General features: G+C 53.6%; 3 protein-coding genes across 19 annotated transcripts; 2 read left to right on the top strand and 1 right to left on the bottom strand.

Moving 5' to 3' along the window:
- The first annotated feature begins 862 nt into the window (after positions 1-862).
- On the top strand, positions 863-5,604 carry POU5F1 (POU class 5 homeobox 1). The gene is made up of 5 exons (XM_025990646.2): positions 863-1,267; positions 4,073-4,193; positions 4,532-4,662; positions 4,994-5,152; positions 5,338-5,604. The coding sequence occupies exons 1-5, from the start codon at positions 863-865 to the stop codon at positions 5,602-5,604; spliced, it is 1,083 nt and encodes a 360-aa protein (XP_025846431.2).
- A 1,722-nt stretch (positions 5,605-7,326) lies between these two features.
- TCF19 (transcription factor 19) lies at positions 7,327-11,381 on the bottom strand. Of its 2 annotated transcripts, XM_072727431.1 has the most exons (5): positions 10,966-11,092; positions 9,966-10,580; positions 8,752-8,926; positions 8,374-8,541; positions 7,327-8,091 (listed from the first exon to the last, which is right to left on the bottom strand). In XM_072727431.1, exons 2-5 carry the CDS (start codon positions 10,201-10,203, stop codon positions 7,851-7,853), a joined length of 822 nt encoding a protein of 273 aa, XP_072583532.1. In that variant the 5' UTR covers positions 10,204-10,580; positions 10,966-11,092; the 3' UTR covers positions 7,327-7,850. The 2 variants fall into 2 exon arrangements, with proteins under 2 accessions (XP_072583532.1, XP_025846180.2); XM_025990395.2 differs by having other exon boundaries at positions 8,374-8,926; positions 10,966-11,381.
- A 31-nt stretch (positions 11,382-11,412) lies between these two features.
- On the top strand, positions 11,413-24,070 carry CCHCR1 (coiled-coil alpha-helical rod protein 1). Of its 16 annotated transcripts, none has more exons than XR_011995379.1 (20): positions 11,413-11,525; positions 12,509-12,575; positions 12,654-12,867; positions 14,329-14,632; positions 16,515-16,678; positions 16,782-16,917; positions 17,085-17,195; positions 17,383-17,532; positions 18,109-18,219; positions 18,327-18,433; positions 20,485-20,597; positions 20,757-20,802; positions 20,946-21,082; positions 21,196-21,384; positions 21,485-21,586; positions 21,729-21,787; positions 22,329-22,368; positions 23,180-23,331; positions 23,438-23,606; positions 23,844-24,070. XR_011995379.1 is itself a non-coding variant. In XM_072727421.1 (19 exons), the coding sequence occupies exons 2-19, from the start codon at positions 12,560-12,562 to the stop codon at positions 23,954-23,956; spliced, it is 2,376 nt and encodes a 791-aa protein (XP_072583522.1). In that variant the 5' UTR covers positions 11,413-11,525; positions 12,509-12,559; the 3' UTR covers positions 23,957-24,070. The 16 variants fall into 16 exon arrangements, 6 of the variants coding, with proteins under 6 accessions (XP_072583522.1, XP_072583524.1, XP_072583526.1 ...); XR_011995370.1 differs by lacking the exon at positions 11,413-11,525 and adding an exon at positions 11,960-12,286; XR_011995372.1 differs by lacking the exon at positions 21,729-21,787 and having other exon boundaries at positions 23,197-23,331.
- The last annotated feature ends 1,903 nt before the right edge of the window (positions 24,071-25,973 follow it).

The raw sequence follows: 25,973 nt of genomic DNA, 5'->3' as shown, positions 1-25,973 counted from the left end.
CTGCCCAGCTCTCTCCTTTGGCTCTCCCCAGCCAGGGCCTAGGGCTAGAGGAGGAACGGCCAACAACAGGGCTAGATATTTGGGTCTCTGATGGGAGACGAAGAACCAACCCAGTGTGGGGGTCTCCTTGTGGGGGGCCTGGGGTGTAAATGTGTCCAAGTGCTCTGTCTGCACAAAGGTTAGAGAATGTGGGCCCAGTCAGTCCAGAGTCTGGGCCTTAGAAGGGGAAGTGGAGGCCAGTCCCTGGGTCTGGTAGGTACGGGGCTCTGGGGCAGAAGACTTGAGGCATAGAAGGGAGGCCTTGCCTGGCAGCCTGTCCTTGTAGATGGGGTGGAATTCAGCTGGCTGGGCAGAAGGCTACGGGGCACCTGTGGCTTTGGTGTAACGGAAGCTGGCCAGTAATTGGGATGGGAATGCCGAGGTGTGGGGCGGTTGGGAATGAGGGAGCACAGCACCGGTGGCTGTTAAGGAGTTGAGGGGTGGCTACAGTGACTCTCCACGCAGGCACACTCCAGAGTGTTTAGGGGCTGAGAGGATGGCAGGGCCCAGTCAGGAGATGGTGCCAGAATCTTTGGAGGGGGGTCCAGCACCTGGGCTCCTGAACAACAGGGAGGAGGTGCCTAGGCCACCCCAGACGGCTCTGACGGGCGCCTAGCTGGAGCGACCGACCACCGCCACCTTCAGGCCAGCGCCCTTCGCCTCAGTTTCTCCCACCCCCACCGCCCTGGTCCTCCACCCATCCAGGGGGCGGGGCCAGAGGTCAAGGCTAGTGGGTGGGATTGGGGAGGGAGAGAGGTGTTGAGCAGCCCTCGGGAGAGCCCTCATTTTTCCAGGCCCCCGGCTTGGGGCGCCTCTGTTCCCCATGGCGGGACACCTGGCTTCCGACTTGGCCTTCTCGCCCCCGCCGGGCGGTGGAGGCGACGGGCCGGGAGGGCCGGATCCCGGCTGGGGTGACCCTCGGACCTGGCTGAGCTTCCCGGGGCCTCCAGGCGCGCCCGCCCTCGGGCCCGGGGTGGGACCCGGCGCCGAGGTGTGGGGGCTCCCCCCGTGCCCCCCGCCCTATGAGTTCTGCGGGGGGATGGCGTACTGTGGACCTCAGGTGGGAGTGGGGCTGCTGCCCCAAGGCGGCCTGGACACCTCCCAGCCGGAGGGCGAGCGGGGAGCCGGCCTGGAGGGCAGCTCCGAGGGGGCCTCCCCCGAGCCCTGCGCCGCCCCGCCCGGGGTCGTGAAGCCGGACAAGGAGAAGCTGGAGCAAAACCCCGAGGAGGCGAGTGAACTGCAGCCGGGCTGGGGCGCCGGGTTGGGGGGCGGCCACGGGAGGCAGAGGCGGAGGCGGTGGCCTACGGCTCCTAGGCCCGGAGCCCGACAGGGGACCAGGCTGGGGCGGCCACCCGGGCAGAGAGGGGTGTGCGCCCGAGAAGCCACAAGGCAGAGCGCTGGGCAGGTGAGGGCCGGGGCAGCCCCGGGAGTCGGAAGCTGCCCCAGGCTGGCCTTGCCCCCCCCTGCCCCCCGCGTCTACTAGTCCCTTCCCACTTCCAGGCCTGGCCTGACTGGGGTGGCATCGCTCTGATGACCAGCCCAGTACCAGACCCAGCTTGGGGGTTGAGACCCTCTTCCCACCTTAACCCTTCTTGAAAATTTGATCCCTGCGGGACTCAGGACCTTGGCCTTCGGGTTAAGTACGGCCTGAGGGTAAAATCAGTGCTTATCCTAGGGTTATTGTTCCTGCAAGTGTAGGGTGTGACTGATTTCTGCCAGAAGCTCCTGTTTGGGCTGTGTGTGAAGCGTGGGGCTGGGTTTACCTGCCGTCAAGTTTAGGGCTTGCCTTCCCTTGACCTCTGCCTTGGGGCCAGTGAGTCACCATTACGCAAGTGCACCCCCTGGCACCCCCTCGTAGAGAACTTTAACTGATATCGGCCTTAATTCCGTAAGTTGTAAATGAGACAAAAACTGAAGTGGTGGATGTCCCCGCCAGGCCATTCCCCAAACGTAGGGTCTGCTGAGGGCCTGAAAGACTTATGTGTCCAGCCCTGGCCAAGGATTTTCCCTTTTTTAGAAGATTTTATTTATTTATTCATGAAAGACATAGAGGCAGAGGGAGAGGCAGGCTCCCTGCAGGGAGATTGTGATCCCAGGACCCCGGGATCACAATCTGAGCCAAAGGCAGACGCTCAACCACGGAGCCACCCAGGCATCCCCCTGCCAAGGACTCTTAAGGATGTAGCTTCCAGCCCTCCAAAGAGACCAGTGTAAGCAATTAGAGATCAAGTACTAAGCCTTTAGACCTCCCAGAAGGAGGTGCGAGCGCTTCAGCCAGCCGAGTCCTAGACGTTGTAGGAGGCGACTGGGCCTTGAATGATAATGGATGCCAATTGTGGTCCATTTCCTAAGTGCCTGACTGTGTGCTCAGTGCCTACCTACATCATTACCTCATTAACCGGCACAAAATCTCCCGGGGAGGCATTATTAGCCTGTTTCACGGGTCCTAACTACTGATGAAGCTAGGATCTGAGCCGAGGTTACTGTATTTCAAATCCCCAAAGTAGGATTTGGACCTACTCCGCTCCCCATCACCTAGCCATGATGGGGAGCGGAAGACATTTAGAGGTCTGAAGCATGAACTGAGCCGAAGTTGGCCTCTTTGAGCTTGATGGGATTGATCACCCTCGGAATACTTCTCAAAGCCTCCGGGACGGCACAGAGGTTTTAGCTGCTCTTCTGGTCCCTTTGGCCACCTGCCCTCATTGGAGTGCCGGTCCATCACCTTCTGCTCTGTCTACCTTGGCTTCCTCTCATCTACCTTCAAGCTCACATGCCTTGTAGACAGGACAACCACATTTTCTGTCTCCTGCTGGGATGGCAACATGAACTGCTCCACCCTATCTAACACCCAGTGGCTCAAGGCCCCAACCGGTCGTCCTCATTCCTTTCACATTCTACATCCCATCTTTTGGAAACTAAGCTATCTTTGCCTTGGAAATACACCCTGAAGCAATCACTACCGCCCTAGTCCCAGCCCCTCTGTCTATGGGGGATGAGATGGGGTGGGATGCCGGATGCGGGAGGGAGGGGGGTGTTTACTGAAGTTGCCTCCTTAGTCTGATGTCAACATGTCAACTGGAGTGAACATTTCAAAATCAGATCATTTTACTCCACATCCATTCAGCAGCTCCCCGTTTCACGGACCACAGTATCCACAGAATCTACTCTGCTCCCCCTTGGATTTCGTGAGCTCCTCTCCTCATCCCTTCCTAGCCCTCAGCCTTTCACCCTGCACCACTCATGGTGCTCGAGCATCACTTTCTTTTATTTAAAATTGTCCCCGTGCCCATAATCTACTCTGCTGTACCTTTTCCCATAGTGCTTCTAACCTAGTAACATACTGGATAATTACTTGTCTCTCCATATTAGAATGGAAGCCCCTTGAGGCCAGGGCTTTCTGTCCAGTTGTGTAGCCACTGGTTTACAGAAAGAGCACTAAATCTGTTGAATTCATCAAGGAGAATGCCTGTGTGTTGCCAAAAGATAGAGTAAAAATAAGGAATAGTTTGATTTTAAAAATGAGCACCAGCTGTCTACCTATCATTTAATTCACACCTTTTCAGAAATACATTTTGTTGTGTGTTTGTGTCTATACATGCCCTGTCCTACTCTGGAAGCACACTGGGGGAGAATATATTGAAATGACAATTAGAGACATGGTGGTGCCCTTTACTTTGTCTAGTCTCAAAACCGCCTCAAGTTGGGGTCATACTCATAAAATCTTTTGTATTAGTGGGCTCACAGGCAGCAGCTCCCTTCATAACTGGATGGGTGTTTGCTCTCATGGAGACCAGGGCCTGCCTTTCCGTCTGTGCATGCATGGAGCTCTGTGTGGACTGGATGCGTTGTTTTCTGGGGTGAATGATGTTTGTAGATAAATCATAACTAGATTTTTGGTGGATAATCTGGGTGCAGATACTCCATGGACCATTCCTTGAGGCCAGTCAGGTTCTTGGGGTCCAGGTGGGAAGGGGGACGGACAAGTTACACATTTGTGTTCTTATGTATCCTCTGCCTTTTTTGGATGCAGTCCCAAGACATCAAAGCCCTGCAGAAAGACCTGGAGCAATTTGCCAAGCTCCTGAAGCAGAAGAGGATCACCCTAGGATATACTCAGGCGGATGTGGGGCTCACCCTGGGGGTTCTCTTTGGTGGGTCTCCCTCAGTATTGTCCTGACTCACAGTACACAGGGAACACATCTCTGGAAGAACATGCCTGAGCTTGGGCTTTTCTTCCCACCAGGGGAGCAAGGGAAGGGTGTTTTGGGGGCAGGGGAGCAGGGGCAGGCTTTACCTCCACACATGAAATAGGGTAGAGAGGGAGGGTAAAAAAAATACCTGGACCTTGAGTTCCCTGTGGGAAGAAGTAGAACCCTGGTGTGGGGTCTTGGGAGGGAAAAGATGGGGAGGCCCTGGGTCTTGGGGTCAGGAAGTTACTGCCTCCTGCCTTCCTGCCTCACCTTGTGTTTTTTTCAACTGGCCTCCCCAGGGAAGGTGTTCAGCCAAACTACCATCTGCCGTTTTGAGGCTCTGCAGCTCAGTTTCAAGAATATGTGTAAGCTGCGGCCCCTGCTGCAGAAGTGGGTGGAGGAAGCTGACAACAATGAAAATCTACAGGAGGTGAGGGTGGGGAGGGAGGCTCAGGGAACTGCCCGAGTCTTAGCCCAGTTTTCAATGCTTCTGTCCCTGGTTTGTCACTCTCCTTGGGGGCAGTAATCCTCAGTGGGATGGAATAGAATTCCTTGGTTCTGTTGGGAAAGGGGTCCAGAACCGCCTGTCTAGACCCACACTTCCAGGATTCTATTTCATACCATCTGTTGCTGGTGACCCATCTAGTCAGTGGGGACCCTTAGCAATGAGCTCTGGAGTCACTACCCTCATGGTGCTCAAGAGATCCAAAGCCTGCCATTCCATTTTCTCCTCCCTTGCCACTCACTCCCTATCTCCCCAGATATGCAAAGCAGAGACCCTTGTGCAGGCCCGAAAGAGAAAGCGAACAAGTATTGAGAACCGAGTGAGAGGCAACCTGGAGAACATGTTCCTGCAGTGCCCGAAGCCCACCCTGCAGCAGATCAGCCACATTGCCCAGCAGCTCGGCCTTGAGAAGGATGTGAGTGGCTTGTCCCTGTGTCCTCCAGTCTCCTCCCCCGTCACCACCTCCCTGTCCCTAGCTCTGCCTCTTGCCCTCCAACCGCTCTAGACCTGTTGGCTTTGGGCCAAATGACTAAGCAAAGCCAGCCCCATTTCCCTGAGCTTCGGATCAAGTGTCACTGTACCTCATGTCTTCCATCCCAGGTGGTCCGAGTGTGGTTCTGCAATCGTCGGCAGAAGGGCAAACGATCAAGCAGTGACTATTCGCAACGAGAGGATTTTGAGGCTGCTGGGTCCCCTTTCTCAGGGGCACCAGTATCCTTTCCTCTGGCGCCAGGGCCCCATTTTGGTACCCCAGGCTATGGGGGCCCTCACTTCACTACGCTCTACTCCTCAGTCCCTCTCCCTGAGGGTGAAGGCTTTCCCTCTGTGTCTGTCACCACTCTGGGCTCTCCCATGCATTCAAATTGAGGTGCTGGCCCTTCCCAGGAATGGGGGCCAGAGGAAGAGGGAGCGCTAGGGAAGGAGAACCTGGGGTTTGTACCAGGGCTTTGGGATTAAGTTCTTCATTCACTAAGAAAGGATCTGGGAACACAAAGGGTGTGGAGGCAGGGAGTTTCGGGGAGGGGGGTGGCTGGTTGGAGGAAAGGTGAAGTTCAAGGATGCTCTTGTTTTTAATCCCCACATCACTCATCACTTTCTTAAATAAAGAAGCCTGGGACACAGTAAGTAGATACTTTTGTCTTTGGTTTGTCCTCCTGTGGTTACTGAAGAGGGTTTGGGGATACCCAATAGTTAGATACAAATAGCTCTTAGATCCCACCTGAAACCAAGGTGCCATTCAAACTGCTTAGCCACAGGGTGTCCGAGGGAAAGCCGGTATTGGAACCCACTTACTTGGAGAGTGCCCCTATAAGTGAACTAGTTCTTCAGAGCCTGGGGAAATATGAGTGGAATGCCTTATTTTTACTTTATTTTAGAGAGAGTGGGGATGGAGGTGGACAGGAGAGAAGCAGCCTGGAGACTCCTGGGATTCCATCCCAGGACCCTGAGCTGAAATCAAGAGTCCAGCACTCACCTGACTGAGCCACCCAGGCATCCCTGGCATGCCTTATTTTTATAGCTCATTGCCTATTAGGACCTGGCTTTTTGCTTTCCTCTCTCTACTCTGGAAGTGTTCTTAGTGTTTTTATACTAAGGAATGATCTTTAGATACTTTTTTTCCTGCTATTGCCCCAACTAGAAACTCCATCTTTGTTTTGTTGTATGCTTTGTTGATACCAAAGTCCATTTGGTTTCCACTTGAGGTTTTGGCCTAGTCTGTCCATGAGCAACTCCCCAAACCCCCATGTTTTTGTCCTGGCTCTGCCATTACTTAATTGGGGCTCTTGCCTGGAGCTGTTTTCTTGATGTGGGAAAAAACCAACCAAACCTTGGGCTGGTTTAAGTAGAGATAGAAGGAAATGGACAAAGATTGCCAATAGGTCAACATAAAGCTTTCCTAGTAAGAGCTACACCATTGACAGTATGTTGGCTTGGCTAACTGTACATGGGTTAGGCTCATTCATGCTGAATAAAGTCAGTATCTGCTCCACCTGGTGTACCAGGTTTTCTCTCTTCTGTAATAGTACTGGTGAAATTTGTAAAGGTTCCACCGTCCTCAAGAACTCGACCAAATTTCATCTACTTTAAGACAGTGGATCTGTTTTTCTTTTTCTTATTAGAGAGAGAGAGAGGCAAAAACACAGGCAGAGGGAGAAGCAGGCTCCATGCAGGGAGTCTGATGTGGGACTCGATCCCGGATCTCTGGGATCACGCCCTGGGCTGGAGGCAGTGCTAATAAACCTGCTGAGCCACCAGGGCTGCCCTGTTTTTCCTTTAAAATAGGAATCTTAGGTACCTCTTCTCCAGTCTCCCACCTCCAGCCCATTCCACCTGTATCTCTGCCTCTCTTTCTCTCTGTGTCTCTCATGAATAAAAATCTTAAAGAAATGAAATAAAATAGGAACCTTAGGTACCTCTTCTCCATTCTCCCACCTCCAGCCCATTCTATTTCAAGTGAGCAGGTTCACATTTCTCTGTGCTTTGCTCATCTCTTCCCCTAAGAGTCCGTTAGTTTTCCAGACCATACCATTCTTTCAAGAACTGGAAAGCCAGGAGTGTCAGACCTGGAAAAAGAATAAATGTCTAGGATTGAATGAAGCTGCTTATTTATTTGGAAATAGAAGCAAAGCTCTGAAAAGCCAATTCAAGATCATGGTCTGTGTCAGTGGTTTACCCACAATGTAAAAGCTTTGAGGTCATGTCTTGGGTTTTCCCAGTATGCCTTAGTGATGCCATCCAAGAACATTAAGCGCTTGTTTGTTCCAAGTCTGCCCAGGCATGGCCTCTGCAATTGACGGGTGCTCTGACCAGACACTCTAGTGCCTCCGACGACAAGGACCTACCTACAGCTTGTAATGGAATTTCCAGCTTGCAACTTCCGGAGGCAACAATTATCTTTGGCAGGAAACCATCTCTTCTGTCACTGTGGCCACGAGGGCCTGCTTCCGGCCTTGAATCAGTGTCCGTAGCAATGGGCATGATCACCTGTAGTCATTCCCTCCCAGGGAGGCAAGGGAAGATGGGAGCATTTCTTAGGATCCATCGGTGCTCCACTGTCTACCCCTGGCCTGGAGGTGCTGGCTCCCTGTCCTCTGGTACCCTGGTGGTGGGCCTTAAGTCTGGATGCCTACATGACACCCTGGGCACCGGAAGTCAGCCTCCCTGGCAGCCTGGATGCTGAAGCCAACACAGGCCACATGGAACCAGACATTACAACCATCGCACTGAACCCAGGCAACTGTTTCTTCTTGGGGTAGGTAGCAACAAGTGGCTGCACAGGGCTCCCCGCCCCCAGCTGCAGGTGGAGCCCTGGGAGTGCTCACTGGGTGCTTCCAAGGGCATCCACGTCGATTGCTGAAGAAAGTGACACAAAAATCAGGGTCACTAGAAACCTGTAGAAGCCTAGAACTTTCCCCTGGGTAATCCTAGAAGGAACCTAGATAGACTCACTGGACCAATGGTGGACCTCAACAGTAGAGCTAACCCAGGTCTTGCCAATCCAACATCTGTTCCACTTCTGTCCACCTCCTATTCCCATCCCCATTCCTATCCCCAGAGCAGAGGGCCACCTCCCAGCCCAGGGCACTAAAAAAGAATAAAAAAGGAATTAAAATTGAGAAAGTTCTCTCCACTTACCCAGCAGGTGTCTGTGGGGTTGTCTCTACACGGAGTTTCTTTCTGGGCTCCATAAAGACTGGGGGGGCCTCGGGAATCTCTCCCTCATCATCCAGCTCTGCCAACACTCGGTGAGCTGATTTCCTCCGATTTCTTGGGGGTGGGTCAGAAGGGGTACTCCCCACCTCCCTAGGAGGAGTGGGAACAGGCAGGTTCTGTGGCCCACCCCCACTCCGGGAAAAGGTGAGGGGAAGGGGTCTGAGCTTGCTGAGACTACCGATGGAATTGAGGATCAACGTGGCTTTCGGGGAAGGGGAAAGGGTGCTGAGGGGGCGCTTTGGGGCCCCTTGGGGGGGCAGCATAGGCTGGAAGCCAATCCCAGTTCCCTCTTCACTAGACCTCGGGATGGTAATGGCCGCAAAATCTTGAGGTTTGACTCGGACTTGCTGAAACATGAAGTAGAACTCTGAAGGGCTGGTTCCTGGGGGCCCTTCAGGGCCAAAAGTCACAAGGTCTCCATCACTCAACTCCAGCCTGTGACCCCTTGGGAGTCGGACATTATTGACCAGAGTCCCTATTGATGGCAGGGCACCAGACAGATACAGAGAATGACAAAAACAGAAATGACCAGAGTCAGGAGAGGAGAAATCTGGCCTCCTTTGCTTTTCTGGGGAACATGAGGGAGGAGAACATGACACTTGTCATCAACTTCTCAACACCTGAAGTCCCTCAACAGGTGACACCAGATATTAACCTCCTAGTGAGTTGAGAACAAGTTTATTTTTTATGCCGTCCCGCAAGGCATATGGAAGGAATGGACTCCTTCCCTCACTCTGCTGAGGTGCCATCCTCAGACCTATTTCTCACCCAGCTCTAACACAAAAACAGTTAATGGCATACCATGGACTGTCTGGGTTGAGATCTTGGCTCTGTCTTACCAGCTATGTCACCTGAAAATTAAGCTATGCTTAATGTTTGTTGTCTGTAAAATGGGGACTATATTAGTGTTCACCGACATTCGATGTGCTTAGAACAGTACCTGGTGCCCACAGTAAGCACTAAATGATTGTTGGCTCCAATAGTTAACCTAATCTCCACAACACATCTGAAACCGACCTTACAAAGCCTTACATTATACCTATGAGGAACTCGAGACCCAGAGACGTGAAGGGACAGCAGCAAAGCCCAGGCCTTCTGAGGTTGACTACAAATGCCTGCCAGTCAAGGAGCAAGACCTATGCCCTGATCATTAAAACATAGTCCAACATATAACCGCCTTCAGACAAAAACAAGGTGCCTCAACAAATTTGGAAACAGTCATCTGAATTTGGCTCCCAAGGCCCCAGATCATCCCTACTATGATACTTCCCTGATGATGGCAGGCCCTGCATCTACCTCCCAGCCCCTGTTTAGATGCTTCCAGCTAGGCAGCGACCATTGGGAGACAGTCCCACGGAGAGCTTCTGACACTGCACACCTTGAGTGGGAAGATGCAGGTCAAGACAACTGTCCATCCAACCTGATAGGGCATTTGGGAGGCAGGCAGGGTCCCTGTGAAGCCCCTTGATCATTCCAGCCCAGAACCGCAATTACCCAGGTACAAGGCTGCTCACCTTGGCTGCTATGGTCCTCCAGGCTGACCCTCCAGTCATCACCCCGGCGCTCAGCGTGCAGCTCCGCATGGACTCCAGAGATGAGGCCAGGCTCCCTCTGGGGCTGCAGGGCCACATCACACAGGTCGGCCCTACAGCCCAAGCGATAAGTGCAGCCAGCCCCGTTAGGGGGGTGGAAGGTGTAGAGATCACCACCCCTGCCTCCTCCTATGCGCAGGAGCTGGAAGCAGGGCAGCATGGGTGGTGCCCTCTCTGCACCACCTCTTCCACTTCAGAGGTCTATCACCTCTCCCACACCTGAGCCATGCACGCTGGCCTAAGTTCACTTTCTGTCTGATGCAAATTTGAGCTGTGCTTTGTGCTTTTTTTCAGCTTTGAGCACAGGCTTGAATTTGTACCAGGGATCAGTGGTAAAACTCAGAGGAGAACCCAGGCCTGAGTAGTGCAAATTCAGAGTGCAGGGCGCCTAGACACGGGATACAAACAAAACTGTCAAGCAGCTTTGCAACCGAAGAATTCAGGGAAGGTCCCAGTGCAGCGCAAAGAGGAACACGTCCTGTGGCACTTTGGTTGAGCCGGATCCTCAGGCTGCCCCAGGTATTCAGGAGACTCAATCTGTGCAAGGCAACAACACATTAGGCGCCTCCCAGGGAAATGCAGTCTGTAGATGGGTGTATGGGATTCCTGCTCTGTACCATACTACCCTGTCACCTCTGTAATTCGTAGAAAAGCAGCTTCCTATCAGACTTGCTTATCCTGCTCGCCCGCGCCGCCTCGCCCTTCAGGCCAATCCCTCTCAACCAGTTCCCTTTAACCCCAGCGGGAGGCGAATCCACTGTCCCCCAACAGACAGTGAAAACGGTCCCTGGGTTCTCCAGCAAAGCGAAGCTAAGCCCTGGCTCACGGCTTCTCCGGGCGCGGCGCAGAGGGGAAGGGGCTCCCGGGGTCAGGGGGGCCAACGCGGGCTTCCCTCCCCTGCCCTGCCCGGCGCCCCACCTACCGCGTGCAGGCTCCACGTGCTGTCCCCCGCAGGCAGTGCCCGCGTGTGCGGCGGCGGGGACCCCTCCGGCTCGAGCCGAGCTCGCGCGACCGCCGTTGACAGCGGGGAGGCCGGGGCGCGGGGGCGTGGCCTCCGGGCGCGGGCCGCATCTGACCCGCCTCCCGAGTTCCCGGGCCCGAGCTCGGAGCGACGAGCCCGCCCCCGGCCCTCCTGGTTGGCCGGTTCCGCTGTCCCCCGCCGCTCCACTGGCCGGCGCTCCGGAGAGCTCCGATTTCCCGCCTTCCGCCTCTCCTGATTAGTTCTCGTGTTTTCCCGGGTCCCGGCGTTGGGAGGGGCCGCCGGCGCGCGGAGACGTCCCCCACGCCCTCGGGCCTGGCTTCAGGCCCACTGCGCCTGCGTGCCCTCCCCCTCCCCCCTCCCCTCCCCCTCCCCCCTCCCCCTCCCCCTCCCCCTCCCCCGCGGCCCGCCGAGCCGCCCGCTCTGCGCAGGCGCGGTGGCCGCGCCCGGGGCGAGGGCCGGGGGTGGTGGCTGGAGGCGGAGGGCGGAGGGCCTCGCGCTCGGTAAGGGGCATTCGGGAGGAGTCGGTTGGGGGGCGGGAAGGGGCCGACAGGGGGTGCGGGGGTGGGTTCAGGGGTCCATAGGGGAAGAGGGGCACAGGGACCAGGGGAAGGAGCAGATCAAGTGGTCCCAACGGCCTTAGAGCCCCGGGTCCAGCAGGGGGAAGGCTCGGGTATCGGGGGAGACGCGGAGTGGAAAGAGAGCTGGGAGCCTGCAGGCGTGCAGCTGGGAGGGGGGTACGGCAGTGAGGGACTAGAGTAATTCAGGAGGAAGCAGATGAGGCTGTAGGGAGGGTGATAGGAATCCCAGGCAGGGGAGACTAGGTGCGTTCTGGTGGGAGGGTAGGGAGACCTTGAAAAGACCTCTCTTGTGTTCTGGACCCTGGAGAGAGGACGGTGGGCGGCAGGAATGGCAGCTGAGGGCATCGAAGAGAGAAACTGAGGACGGCGGCCGGAGGGCTCTGGATGAGATGTCAGGAAATTGTTTTTTCTGCCAAGGGGTCTAGGCTGCCTGTTCCCAGGGGACCTGGGGAGGTGTCCTGCCCTACATGTGGCCACATTCATCTGGGCCCAGGCCTTGGGCCAGTGCTTTAATAGGGAAGGACCCAGGAGTCATGGCTTGGTGGTGTCTGGATGGGCTTCCAGAAGGCCTTGCTGAGCCATGGAGAAAACTCTGGAGATTGGGCTCACAGCCCCTGCACTGCGTACCTCCTTTCTCACCTCCGACAAGGAAAGGCAGAGGCTGTAGAAACTTAAAGAAGAGGGTAAAGGCTTCCCGGAATTCTAAAAGTAGGAGTAAAGTCTAAGAGCTTCCTCTCAGCCTGCCTTAATTATCTCCATCTCATGGATATTGCCATAGTTCTATCAGGAACGAGGTTGGGTCAAGCAAGTGATCTTCGGGTATTTCCTCCTTCTCTGGAGAAGTTACTAAAGGATTATGACATTGTTAATTGAACTGGGGTGTCCTTGTTTTTCCTATTGTCCAGGGAAACATAGATGGCTGGACACAGAATCTAGAGACTTCAGATAATGTGGAGATGTTTCAACCTTCAGGTCAGTGGGCCCAGGCAAGGGGACTGGTGATTGCCTTTCCTTAGAAAACTGACCATCTGTGTCCTTGTGATTCCTCAGGTTCCACTGGGTTGATTCCCCCATCCCACTTCCAAGCTCATCCCCTTCCAACTGTACCAAGAATGGCTCCCACCTGGGTTTCAGACATTCCCCCGGTCCAAACCTCAGCCCATCAAGATGTCTCAGAGAGGCGGCCAGACAACCAGAGACCTCAAGTGATCACGTGGGAACAGGATGTTTCTGGCAATGGGCAGGAGCCAGGGCGGAGAGGCAGGTAGGGATTCACTGTTGCTCTTTTCTTGGGCTTGCTTGCCAGTGACCCTTTTTCACTGAAATAGATTCCTTACCCTGTTTCAGCCCTTAGTTCCCTAATTTGTGCATTTTTGCATAAGCAACTCCTGGAGCTTATAATAGGATAAAGGATAAGGCAATGCTCGATGCTACAGATGGGGATAATGAAAATGAATGAGATCCTGATAGCAATGATTTAAAAGCCCTAAGGGAAGAGGTAGATTGACCAGCAGCTGATAGCAATGAGCAACATATAGGGTGAGAGAAAGAAGTACAAACCAGGAGTATAGGCTGTACTATGGTAGCGTGGATTCTGATGGAGGACTTGCCTTTAGAGCTGACCGTGCTATTTGCCAATGTTTTTTCTATAAAAATTGTGATTCTTACTCTTGATGTTTCGTCATGTGTCTCTTCTCAAATGTACTGGAATGTCATTCTGCCATTTTGCTCTAGAGTGGGGCTGCAGATGGGTCTGCCTTGGACCCCGTCTAAGAGAAAGGAGCATGATGATGAAAAGGGGAGCCCCAGAGTGGGTGTCAGGAGACAGAGACTCTGATGCTAGTTTGGCTACCAACTAGGGTCCTTTGGCCAGTTAATATCTCTAGGCTGTAGGGACGCCTGGGTGGCTCAGTGGTTAAGTGTCTGCCTTTGGCTCAGGGCATGATCCTGGAGTCCCAGGATCGAGTCCCACATCAGGCTCCCTGCATGGAGCCTGCTTCTTCTGCCTGTGTCTCTACATCTGTCTCTCCGTGTCTCTCGTGAATAAATAAAATCTTAAAAAAATATATATATATATATAGGCTTAGATCCCCACCATTTTAAAAGAAAAATCCTGTGGTTCTGGGCCTCAGTGGAGGAGGTGTGTCAAGATCCATGTTATCATAAGCTGGTTTAAACTTTACAAGACACCAGTGGTCTATGTAACTTATTAATGTGCTGTTGATGTGCTGTTGACTCCTGGATACAGGATGGATACAGGATATCTAACACTCAATAAATGCTTTTAATTAGTGCCTGGTCTCACTGTATTGATACTAGAAGCCATGATGACCTGTCTTTCTCTGAAACTTCCTCCAACTTTTCCTTACCCTTAAATCAGAATTCAGAAGTCTCTAGGTGTCTTCCAATCTCTATTTCAGAATGTGGGGCCTAATGATGTGCGTGTTTGATGCATCTGCCTGTATGTAGCTCAAAAGAGATCATGTTCCATGAACTCAAGTAGCCTTTAGGTCCTGTGAGTGCCACTAGTGAGCCTAATATGCTTAGGACGGCCATGATAAATGACAGTGATGATGCAAATGCAGAGACTCCCCTGGCCCACCTTCATCCTCCCTCCCCCCATCTCCTCATACAGTAGCAGAAGGATCCTCCTCCTCTCTCTGTTTGTGACTTCCACCACCCTCCCAGCACCAGACAGGTCTCACCTGTGCTAACCTCTTTGAAGGTCTGTGGAGATAGAGGGGTCACAGGCCCTGAGCCAGCAGGCTGAGCTGATCTCTCGGCAGCTGCAAGAGCTGCGGCGGCTTGAGGAGGAGGTCCGAGTCCTGCGGGAGACCTCATTGCAGCAGAAGATGAAGCTGGAGGCCCAGGCCATGGAGCTAGAGGCTCTGGCACGGGCAGAGAAGGCCGGTCGGGCTGAGGCTGAGGGCCTGCGTGCTGCCTTGGCTGGGGCTGAGGTTGTCCGAAAGAACCTGGAAGAAGGGAGCCAGCGGGAACTGGAGGAGATTAAGAGGCTGCACCAGGAGCAGGTGAATATGGGGGTGAGAAGGGTTCAGTTTCTGCTGGAGGAACTGGCCAGAAGTTTCCTAGCAAAGAGCAAGTTTCACAGAAAAGTCCCTATGACCAGTGGAGTAATAAGATGACTGGGGAAGGTGAAAGACGATTTTGGGTGTTTTGGTCTTTGTTCAGTAGGAAGTACTTTGTGTTCCTGCTTCACTCAGGATACCCACTTCATGTGGGAGCATTGTAGGGGTGGTGAGGAGGGTGGGAGAGGTCTCCTGAGGTGGACTGGGGAAAGGAGAGGACTCATTCAGCAAGCATTTCTCAGTGCTACCTTTTGCCATCTGAGATCTGTGTGGGGACTCTGGGGTGGGCAAATCAGCCTGAGTCCTTGTGGGTGGAGCTGACAGCCGACTGGGGGACTTGCACATTCAACACCTTATGTAATCCTAATTAATTAATTGCAATTGGGAGAAATGCCAGGAAGGAGAAGGACAGGAAGCCCTAATGTGGACAAGGGCGTTAGGGGAGACCATCCTAATCAGTTGACATGTTAAGAAGTGAAACCATAAAGATACTGGAAGAAAACATGGGTGAATTCCTTTTTTTTAAATTTTTTTTTTAAGTAATCTCTACACCCAAAATGACCCTGAGATCAGGAGTTGCATGCTCTATCTACTGACTGAGCCAGTCTGGCAATCTGGTACCCCTGGTGAATTCCTTTATAACAGATTGGTGAAGGCTTTTCTACTTATGAGTTAAAATCCAGTCATTAAAGGAAAGATGGATACATTGGCTTTATAATTTTAAAATTAGAAATGACAAAGTAAAATTAACAGATGATAAAAAATATTTACAGTTCATATCGTGAAAAAGGCTAATATCCCTAACATACTCTGTGCCTAGAAGTTGATAAGGGAAAGGTAGCAATCTAGCCAGAAAATGGACACAGGAGGTAGTTAAAAAAAAAACAAAAAAAAAACAAATGGCCTTTAGATTTATGAAAGATGCATCTTGATAAGTTGTCATTTGAGCTGAATAGGAGTTGGCTGGTGAGCTGGCAACACTTGGCAGCCTGTGGGGCATAAGGAGGCCAGAGGGGCAAGGGGTATGAGTGTAGAAGAGGGGGGTGCCCTGGATGGTGTGCGCACGGGGAGTCCTTGGGGCCTGTTCAGAACTTTGTACTTTACCTTGAGAGCAGTGAGCTCTGTTTTTGTTATTTTAAGATTTTATTTATTCATGAGAGACACAGAGAGGCAGACACAGGCAGAGGGAGAAGCAGGCTCCATGCAAGGGAGCCTGATGTGGGACTTGATCCCGGGACTGAGCCAAAGGCAGCTGCTCAACCACCATCAGGTGCCCTGATGAAAAATTTTTAAATAGACACTGTCTGTGTCTCTGCCTCTCTCTGTGTGTCTTGTGAATAAATAATCTTAAAAAAATTTTTTTTCATCTATTTGATAGAGAATGAATGGGGGGAGGAGAATACAGAACGGGACAAGTAGACTCCCCACTGAGCACAGGGCCTGTCTCTAGCCCAAATATCATGACCCAAGTCAAAGTCTGACGCTTAACCAACTGAGCCACGCATGCGGCCCCTGCCCCAGAAGGTTTCTGAAGACTGGTCAGGAGTTTGTTGGTATTGTGCAGGCCAGAGAGGAGGGTGGCTTGCTAAGGTTGGAGACAGAAGTGAAGATACATTTAGTGGAGAGAGACCTGGCAGGGACCGCTGACAGAATGGCAGGTGGACGGAGGACAGTGGGGCACCAGGGGCTGTCTCCATTTTTGCCACGTTGTTTTTTAAGGTTACGGAAGGTGGGATTGCAAGGACAGGGTCTGAGCGGGAATGGATTCAGAAAGTCCAGAAGTGGGAATGAGCTGGCCCCTCTGTGCCCTCTCTTCTCTCCACAGCTCTTGTCCTTGACACAGGCACACCAGGAGGCTCTTTCCAGTTTGACCAGCAAAGCTGAGGGCTTGGAGAAATCTCTGAATAGTCTGGAAACTAGGAGGGCAGGGGAAGCCAAGGAGCTGGCTGTGGCCCAGAGGGAGGCCGAGTTGCTACAGAAGCAGCTGAGGTAAAGTGGGGGTGGGCACCAAATGGGATCCGGCAGGTGGGTGGATGTGGCGAGTCTCCAGGGTGCTTCACTGATGGCTGCCCGGTTCCCATCCCAACCCCAGCAAGACCGAAGAAGACTTAGAGGCACAGGTGACCTTGGTTGAGAATTTAAGGAGATATGTGGGGGAGCAAGTCCCTCCTGAGGTCCACAGCCAGACCTGGGAATCGGAGCGACAGGAGCTTCTAGAAACAGTGCAAGTGAGAGAGTGCGCCTCTGTGTGGGCTGGAGGTGGGGTGAGAAGGCTCAGGGATCAGATCCTGGGAGATGGGTGGCCCCTGAAAGCAGTGCTGACAAGGGGTGGCATCAGGCTGCTGCTTGAGGGCGTGCAGAGCAGCTGCTCCCTCCTTTGCGCTTCCTCCTGCAGCACTTGCGGGAGGACCGGGATGGCCTGCACACCACGGCGGAGCTGCTGCAGGTGCGTGTGCAGAGCCTCATGCACATTCTGGCCATGCAGGAGGAGGAGCTGACCAGGAAGGTAGGCCCCTTGCCTCCAGCGATTCCCCGAGGGTGGGAAGAGTTGCTGTGCTGCCAGAACCTTCTGGGACCTTCTCTTCAGTGAAGCCCTCTTCTTGCTGTGGCTCTTGTGGCTTGGGTGGGACAAAGAAAAAAAAAAAAAAAAAAAACAAAGCCTGGGTGCACTTCTGGCCCTTCCTCCAACGCAGGTCCAGCCTGCAGACTCCCTGGAGCCCGAGTTCAGCAGGAAGTGCCAGGCCCTGCTGAAGCGCTGGCGGGAGAAGGTGTTTGCCCTCATGGTGCAGCTGAAGGCCCAAGAGCTGGAGCACAGAGGATGTGTGGCGCAGCTGAAGGGACAGGTCACTTGACACACCCTCTCACTTGACTCTCTCTCCCTGTTCGTCCCCCTCCCCCCCCACTCCTGGCTCCTTACACAAGGGATGGTATTTACCCACCAAAGATCTCTTGAAGAGTTACTCTGTGTACCAGGAACATAGTCCTGAACAAACACAAGTAGTGCTGGCACGTAGCTTATGTTGGGCAGCAGAGACACAGCAGGCCAGCAGACAGATGATGTCAAGTGATTATCGTGTGCACTAAAGAAAAGTGCAAAAGCGTGACAGAAAGAGACCCCAGGGTGGGCGTGCTTTAGGCAGGATGGTCAGGAATGGCTTTTCTAAGGAGGTGACAAAGTCCAAGCATGGGTGGCATGGGCTGAGGTGATGCATCCTTGTTGGTATGTCACAGTGTGGTTCCTGAAGGTGTGGGCACGTGGAACGTGCTTCTGGAAGGAAACCTGGACTCAGACTCCATTTCAGGAACCCAAGCATGATGTTTTTTCAGAGACTTTGACACCAGCCCCTCCATTCCCAGTGCCCCCCTCCAGCTTTCTGCCCTAGCTGTGCCCTGTCTTGCTTCCTCCCCACCCTGCCCAGGTGGCAGAGCTCCAGGAGGGAGCTGTGGCCCAGAGCCAGGAGCAGGCCATCCTGCAGCGCTCCCTACAGGACAAAGCCGCAGAGGTGGAGGTGGAGCGGATGAGCGCCAAGGTAGTGGCTGAGCCAGGCCCAGGCTGGGTGGGGTCGGGTGTGCCTCTCACCACTGCCTCCCACGAGCCCTGGGGAGGGGACCGCTGTCTTCACTGCATCCTTCCCAGGCCCTGCAGCTAGAGCTGAGCCGTGCTCAGGAGGCCCAGCGCCGGAGGCAGCAGCACACAGCCACAGCCGAGGAGCAGCTGAGGCTTGTGGCCAATTTTGTCAGCAGGTATATGGGATGGAGGGTGGGCGGAATAGCATTTTTGCTTCCCTGGTTTCCTGGGTAGCCAGAAGTTTAGGAGCTTAGGCAAGAGGGGCTGGAAAGCTGGCAATTGGAGGATGCAGGGCAAGAGGTACCCAGCCCTTTACTGTAAAAGTCCCTGTGTTTGTTTTTCCCTGGGGCGACCTGCTCCACACTCACAGGAGGGTCGCTTGTTACAACTCCCATGCATGTTTGGTTGGAGGTGAGACCGTGCTTCCTCCTATAGTGCCGCTCACTGGGAGGTTCTCCACCTTCAGAGCTGTTGGAGGATGCAGAGTGTGGATACACCATCTTTCTTTAAAATTTTATAGGCACGCCCTGTTTAGTTGGCACCAAGTTTAATGTATTTATTTTAAAGCTGTACACCTCCTGGCTTACTAGGTAGTCTGTGACATGTATGCCAATTTCCTCCTTAATCTTTTGCGAGCCAGTGCCTCTCATACCAACTTCCTAGGTGTGTCCTTCTCGACTCCTGTTTTACAACCTGTAGGAGGGCCTCTAAGGCGGAGCGCGTGCTTCTTTGTGCTGGTGACAGCCCCTTGTCAGCTTTGGACTTGGGAATACTGAGGTGGGCCCCCATAGGCCTCCTGGCACGGTGCCCGCTTGTCATCCGCACTCTGAATGTTTACTGTTACCACGAGGCTGTTCTGGGTGGATAACAGAAGAATTACTGGTGTAGAAAATTGTGAGGCTGGATAGGTCCTTGTCCACCATCACTTTCTGTTGGGTTTGTACCTTGAGGACTAATTTCACTTTAAAATAATCATGAAAAATTTCCACTTCTCATGGACTTAGACTAGTTATAATGAACCACCCAGATTCACCTCATCGTGCATGCCTCCTGTTCCCAGAAGAATGGGAAGGTTGCACTGTGCACAGGGCTTTACTTTGGCACCAGGACATCACTGAAGTGGTCCTTGCCAATGACTGATGCCAGAAAGTTCGTGAGGCTTAAAACAACCCACACGCAGATTGTTAATCATGTCTGTTTTTCTCTAGATGGCCTGGAAACTTCATCAGGAAATGGCTATAATAAGAGCCACAGGAGGTGTTGGAAGTTTTTAAATAATGGGTTTCTGCTGTGCTGCAAGGGATACAACCTTTATCATGAGCCTTTATCATCTACGTGTTTTTCAGTCAATACAGACTTGGACTCTCCTGGAGAGTTCTCCCCTTGCCTTGGCCCTGCTCAGTTTTCGTGAGCCTTTGCTGTACCGCTTGGGGCATGGCCAGCCCATAATGCTCATGGGTCTGGCCTTCACTAGTGTCAGGGAATTGTGAGGGTAGCTTTGATCTGTAATGCATATTAGTGACCAAAACATAGATTATGAGAAATAAACTCTGCAGGTTGCTTGGAAAGATAAAAGATACATAGGCGATGCCTTCTTGGAAACTATGTGCCTTGTTCTTTAGGGAAAACATACCTAAGTTCATACACCCACACATGGCGTACAGTGCCAGGAGGTTTCCAAAACCAGGAGACATGTCCAGGGACTGCAGGCAAAAAAAGTCCAAATGAGCTAGAGATGATCCATCCTTATGGTGTCAGCCCCCATAGAGTTGTTTGTACTGATGTGTACTGAACTCTGTGTGTTATGGGCTCTGGGTCGGGATGAGGTATGTGACCCTATGAAGCTCGTTCTTGTTTTTACCACAGGGCTCTTATTAAAGATACTGATTGATAGGACCCAGAGGAGAAGCTTGCTATAGGTTTTGGGACCAAGCAAAGCCATGTGGTCCTTAGGAGCAATGGGATCATTTTTATCTAACAGACACTAAAGGGTGTGAGTGCTCAGGCTTTCCTCATTGGCCGAGGCCGAGGGGCTCAGATGCGACTGGCGGGACAGAGTTGGTGCCCCAGCCCTCGGCCTCAGCTTCTCTTTTCCCTGCTATGGTTTTCCCTGCCTGTTCCCTGCATATTCAGCAGTATAGGGTAGAAGGAGTTGTTCCTACAAGTCACATCAGGTCCTTCAGGGGATGAGTGGGGTGGAAGGGTCAGTGATGTGTGCCTTCTCCAGCTTTCAGACCTGGCTCCAGAGCACCATGGCTGAAGTGGAAGGGGCTACAGCCCGGCTGCCCTGCCTCAGCAGCCGAGTCAGCTATGCCGTCCGCAGGGTCCACACGATTCGGGGTGCGTAGGGCAACTGCCAGACAAGCTGTTCCTGCCCCTGCCTTCCCCAGCTCTCGCCTCCCACATTCGACCTCATGCCTTCTTGTCACCAGACCATGCATCCCTTCCCCTTTCCCTCCTCAAGCTCCTCTCCATTGCTCTCTGCCTTTTCTCCCCCAGGCCTGATGGCTCGAAAACTGGCCCTTGCTCAGCTGCGCCAGGAGAGGTGAAGCCTGGGGCACTGCGGTGGATGGGAGGGGGTTAAGGTGGTGTCTGCTGGGACCCCAGACAGTGAGGACTGAAGGGGATGGGGGCTTAGGGATCAGGCTAGGTCACTGCCCCTGACTCTGTTTCCCTTCCCTGCTGCAGCTGCCCCCCAGCCCCGCCAGCCACACACGTGAGCCTTGAGTTGGAGCAGCTGCGGGAAGAACGGAACCGCCTGGATGCAGAGCTGCAGCTGAGTGCCCACATCATCCAGCAGGAGGTGGGCCGGGCCCGGGAGCAAGGTACGCTTGGTCCTGGCGTTACAGAGCTGGAGCAGGGGCCAGAGTTGGGTGTGTTGGGGAGGGAGGAGTAGGGTCTGGCCACGGAGAGACCTTTGAGTGCCAGCTCTTCCCAGGGGAGGCGGAGCGGCAGCAGCTGAGTGAGGTCGCCCAGCAGCTGGAGCAGGAGCTACAGCGCACCCAGGAGTCCCTGGCTAGTGTGGGGCTGCAGCTGGAGGCCGCTCGCCAGGGCCAGCAGGAGAGCACAGAGGAGGCTGCCAATCTCCGGCAGGAACTGACCCAGCAGCAGGAGCTCTATGGGCAAGGTGTGCAGGATATGGAGTCCGTTTACCACGGAGGGCTGTGGGGAACGGAGAAGCAAAGCTTCCTCTGACACATCCCATCTGCAAACCTCCCCCCCCCCAGCTCTGCAAGAGAAGGTGGCTGAAGTGGAAACCAGGCTGCGGGAACAGCTCTTAGAAACAGAGAGGAGACTGAATGAGGCTCGGAGGGAGCATGGCAAGGCAGGTGAGATTTTTTTTTTTTTTTTTTTTTTTTTATTTATTTATGATAGTCATAGAGAGAGAGAGAGAGGCAGAGACACAGGCGGAGGGAGAAGCAGGCTCCATGCACCAGGAGCCTGATGTGGGATTTGATCCTCGGTCTCCAGGATCGCGCCCTGGGCCAAAGGCAGGCGCCAAACCGCTGCGCCACCCAGGGATCCCGCAGGTGAGATTTGCTTGGGTGACTGTGGTCATCCGGGGAGAAGACAGTGTTGGACGGTAAGGGGTTTTGTTTTGTTTTTTTAAGATTTATTTATTTGTTCATGAGAGACAGGCAGAGACACAGGCAGAGAGAGAAGCAGGCTCCCCATTGGGAGCCTGATGTGGGACTCAATTCCGGATCCGGGGATCACGTCCTGAGCCAAAGGCAGGTGCCCAACTGCTGAGTCACCCAGGTGTCCAAGGATCTTAAAGCTGTTTTTGAAGTATGCAAATAATGAAGTTACCAAGAAATGGCACAAATACATTCTGAGGTGGTGAACACACTCCTTCAGCCAGCACACATAGGAGCACCAGCATGTGGCCAGCCCTAGTGCCCCCTGAGCCCTGCCCAGCCACCCCCCTCCACAAGGCCACGGCCATCCCAACCTCACACCAACCATTACCCCCAACTTTTTTCTTTTTCTTTTTCTTTCTTTTTCTTTTTCTTTTCTTTTTTCTTTTTTCTTTTTTTTGCCTTAAAGCAATAGAAAATTGTTCTCTTACAGTACTGGAAGCTAGAAGTCTGAAGTCAAGATGCTGGCCAGGGTTGGTGCCTACTAGAGGTTCTGAGAGTCTGTTTTATGATTCTCTCCTGCATTCTCATGGTTGCTGGCAATCAGTGGCATCCCTGGTTTGTTGGCACGTCATTCTTTTGTGTCTCCATCTTTACATGATGTTCTGTGCTGCACGTGTCCGTCTCCCAACTTTTTTTTTAAAGATTTTATTTTTGAGTGATCTTTATAATCAGCATGGGGTTCAAACTTACCTAAGATCAAGAATCATGTACTCTACCGACTGACCCAGCCAGAGGCTTCCCCCCAATGTCATAGTAGGGAAAAGTTCAAATACATAGCCAAATTACAAGACTCACGCAGTGCCCACTTGTGTACCTCCTCTAACTAGATGCAACAGCTATTCATCTATTTTTTGTTAAAGATTTTTTAAAAGATTTTATTTATTTATGAGGGACATAGAGAAGCAGAGACACAGGCAGAGGGAGAAGCAGGCTTCCTGCAGGGAGCCCGATGTGGGACTTGATCCCGGGGCCCCAGGATCATGCCCTGAGCCAAAGGCAGGCACTCAACAGCTGAGCCACCCAGGCGTCCCTAACCTCAGTGTCATTGGGACACATTAAGAAGACATTAATTGCACCAAATTGAATATCCAGTACATGGTCAGATTCCCCCTAAATGAGTCCAGGAAGGTTCAGGGATGGGGTTGTGGAGCATCAGCCACTGTGCCCAGCATGCAGAAGACATAGCCCCCCAGTGTTCTGCCCACAATTCCAGCTGTTCTCGTGTCTCACTACCTCTGGGTTGCCCCACACCTGTGCCCTCTGTACCCTGGCTTCCACTAGTGGTCTCCCTGCGCCAGATGCAGCGCAAAGCCACCTGGGAGAAGGAGCGGAACCAGGAGCTCAGGCGCCTGCAAGATGAGGCCCGGAAGGAGGAGGGGCTGCGGCTGACCCAGCGCCTGCAGGAGCTAGAGAGGGACAAGAACCTTATGCTGGTAGGGGGTCAGAGACTGGGCCCTGGAGCTGCCTTGGGAGTAGAGGCCTCATTGGGGAGGGGTGGCTCTGCCCGGGCTAGGTGGCATTTGACCCTCTCCTTCCCAGGCCACCTTGCAGCAGGAGGGTCTCCTCTCCCGTTATAAGCAGCAGCGACTATTGGCAGTTCTTCCTTCCCTCCTGGATAAGGGAAAGTCTGTGGAGTCCAGCCCCAGGGACCCAGGGTCTTCAGCAGCTGTGCCTCTGGCAGCACCCACCACCAGGGAGTCCATAAAAGGTAATGGTCTAGGTAGGAAGGGATGGATGGATGCGCAGGACTTAAGGAATCTCTCCTCCAGGTGCTCTTCATGGTGAGCATTTTTCTCCATGACCTTTGGAGGCCCACAGCCCCTCATCCATGCCCATCTTGGACCAGAGAACACCCTCCCTCATAACCCTCCCATCTGATGGCAGCCCTGTTCTCTGCAACAGCCTTGTCTGTCCGGCTGCTATCCCTGGGGGTCTTCTTTCCCAGGATCCCTCTCTGTCCTGCTCCATGATCTGCAGGGCCTGAGTGAGGCCATTTCCAAAGAGGAAGCTGTTTCTCAAGGAGGCAACTCGAACTGTCCTGCTCCAGTGTGTGGCTGAACAGCTGGGGACTCTGCCTCTGGGGGCTCAGGGTGGGGGGCCGGCCAGCTGCCCTCATGGATACCAGCCACCAGGATGTCTGAATGCTGTGGCTCAATAAAGGTGATTACGGTGTGCCATGTTTTCTCTGGGACTGAGAGGGAATTCCCCTGCAGCCATCTCCATCCACCCGGAAAATGCAAGAAGTGGTCCCACCCAGCTGTTTTCTCTAGGTAGTGCCTTTCTCAAAACCCTTTCCCCAGGCTGCTTGAGAAGTTTCTGGCAAGCCCCAGGTTTTCTTTTTCTCAACTTTTGTTTTAAAACTCTTTACTTCTGGAAGAAGATCACTGCCCAGAGTGAGGAATATAAAACATCGCTCATTTGCTCAGAGCCAGGCAGTGTCCTCGCTCAGGGACCATAGTGGTGGGCTTGCTGAGTGGGTCCCTGCTGCCGAGGCACTGCTGTCCCGGTGGTAGAGACAGATGATGGACAGGTACCTAAGTGAACAGACAGGTGTCCTTGGGAAGAGAAAAGACATACAAAGTGACAGAACCTGACCAGGGAGGGGCCGCCTGATGCTGCCTCCCTGAGGAGGGGCTGTGTGGAGGACCTGCCTGAGGTGGGGAAGCAAGCAGTGGCGTTGGCTGGAGTCCTGCAGAGGGCAGGCTAGCATGGAGGGGGACCTGGTGGGGTGCGGGTTTTATTCCAAGACAGTAAAAAGCCCTTGGAGTACTTGTAGCAGGGATGCAACCACACGATTAGGCTGACTTCTTTTTTTTTAAAGATTTTGTTTATGAGAGACACAGAGAGAGAGGCAGAGACACAGGCAGGGGTAGAAGCAGGCTCCATGCAAGGAACCGGATGTGGGACTTGACCCCAGAATCATGCCCTGGGCCAAAGGCAGGTGCTAAACCACTGAGCCACCCAGGGATCCCTAGGCCGACATTAAGAGCTAGGTAGGCTGGCTGTGGAGGTTGGGGTTTGGGTTGGGGAGGGAAGAGGAGGGGGTGGGGAGACCAGTTAGGGTAACTGGGGAGGGCTGGAGAGATGGGCTCCTGGGCTGGGCTTGGGGCAGGGTTGGGGGAAGGAGCAGAATGAAGGCTTCAAAGTGAGCCACAGAGGGACAGTGGTGTCTCTCACCAGGGGGGAGCAGACCAGGTGGGGAACAGCCTGGGGAGGGTGGGAAATGTGTTAGGGAGGCATTACTTCTGAGAGGCTTACTGGACCTCCAGACCAGGGGCAGCCTTCCTGGGGGCTCCAAGAGATGGAGACAAAACTGGATTGAGGTCTACAAGATGGGGTGGGGGGTTTGGGGGGAGGGGGGGAAGGGCAGGGAGGACCAGGCAGTGGCCAGAGGGGCAGTGAGCAGGATTCCAGAGGGAGGAGGAAGGGGCGGAGATCCACAGGAAGCAGAGGCAGTTTCCTCCTGAGCCTCTGGGCTGGGATGGATGGAGCCAGCTCCGGGGTGGGGGAAGAAATCAGGATGTCCTCATACTTCCTGGCCTGCCATCTCCCACATGGCTCCTGGGTGTAATTCTGATGTCATAGCTTGGGAGGCCCCTTGAGTGCCTGATGAAGGCATGTGCTACTGCATGCACGTCCCAGTCCTGAGGGGAGGGGAGATTGGGAGTTTCAAGGACAAAACAGCCCCAAGGGGGAAGCTCGGGGTGCTGGCTGGGGCCATCCTAGCTGCGTTCTGTATGTTTAGAAGGAGCACCTCTCCCTGCTCCTGCCGCGGCGTCCTGCCTGCTGGCCCCTGTAATTACACTGCTTCCCCACGCATGGTTGGCTTCCATTCCTTGGCTTCCAGTAGTGCCAAGGAATGAAAGGTGGAAGTCCCCGTGACTAGAGATGACAGGTAGGTATTGATGGCTGCAGAGTGTGTGGAGGAGGACATGAACACAAGGGTGGGGTGACCGAGGTCTAGGTCATCAATAGAGCTGGGGTGGCACTAAAGTGAGGGACGCCACCGTCAGAGGTTACGCATTAGCCCTGGCTTTCCAAACAGGTTCAACCAGTTAGGTTCTGATGGGATTCC

The sequence above is a fragment of the Vulpes vulpes genome, chromosome 1 (genome assembly GCF_048418805.1).
Source record: "Vulpes vulpes isolate BD-2025 chromosome 1, VulVul3, whole genome shotgun sequence".
Lineage (NCBI taxonomy): Eukaryota > Metazoa > Chordata > Mammalia > Carnivora > Canidae > Vulpes > Vulpes vulpes.
This window is presented reverse-complemented; position numbering and strand designations above follow the sequence as displayed.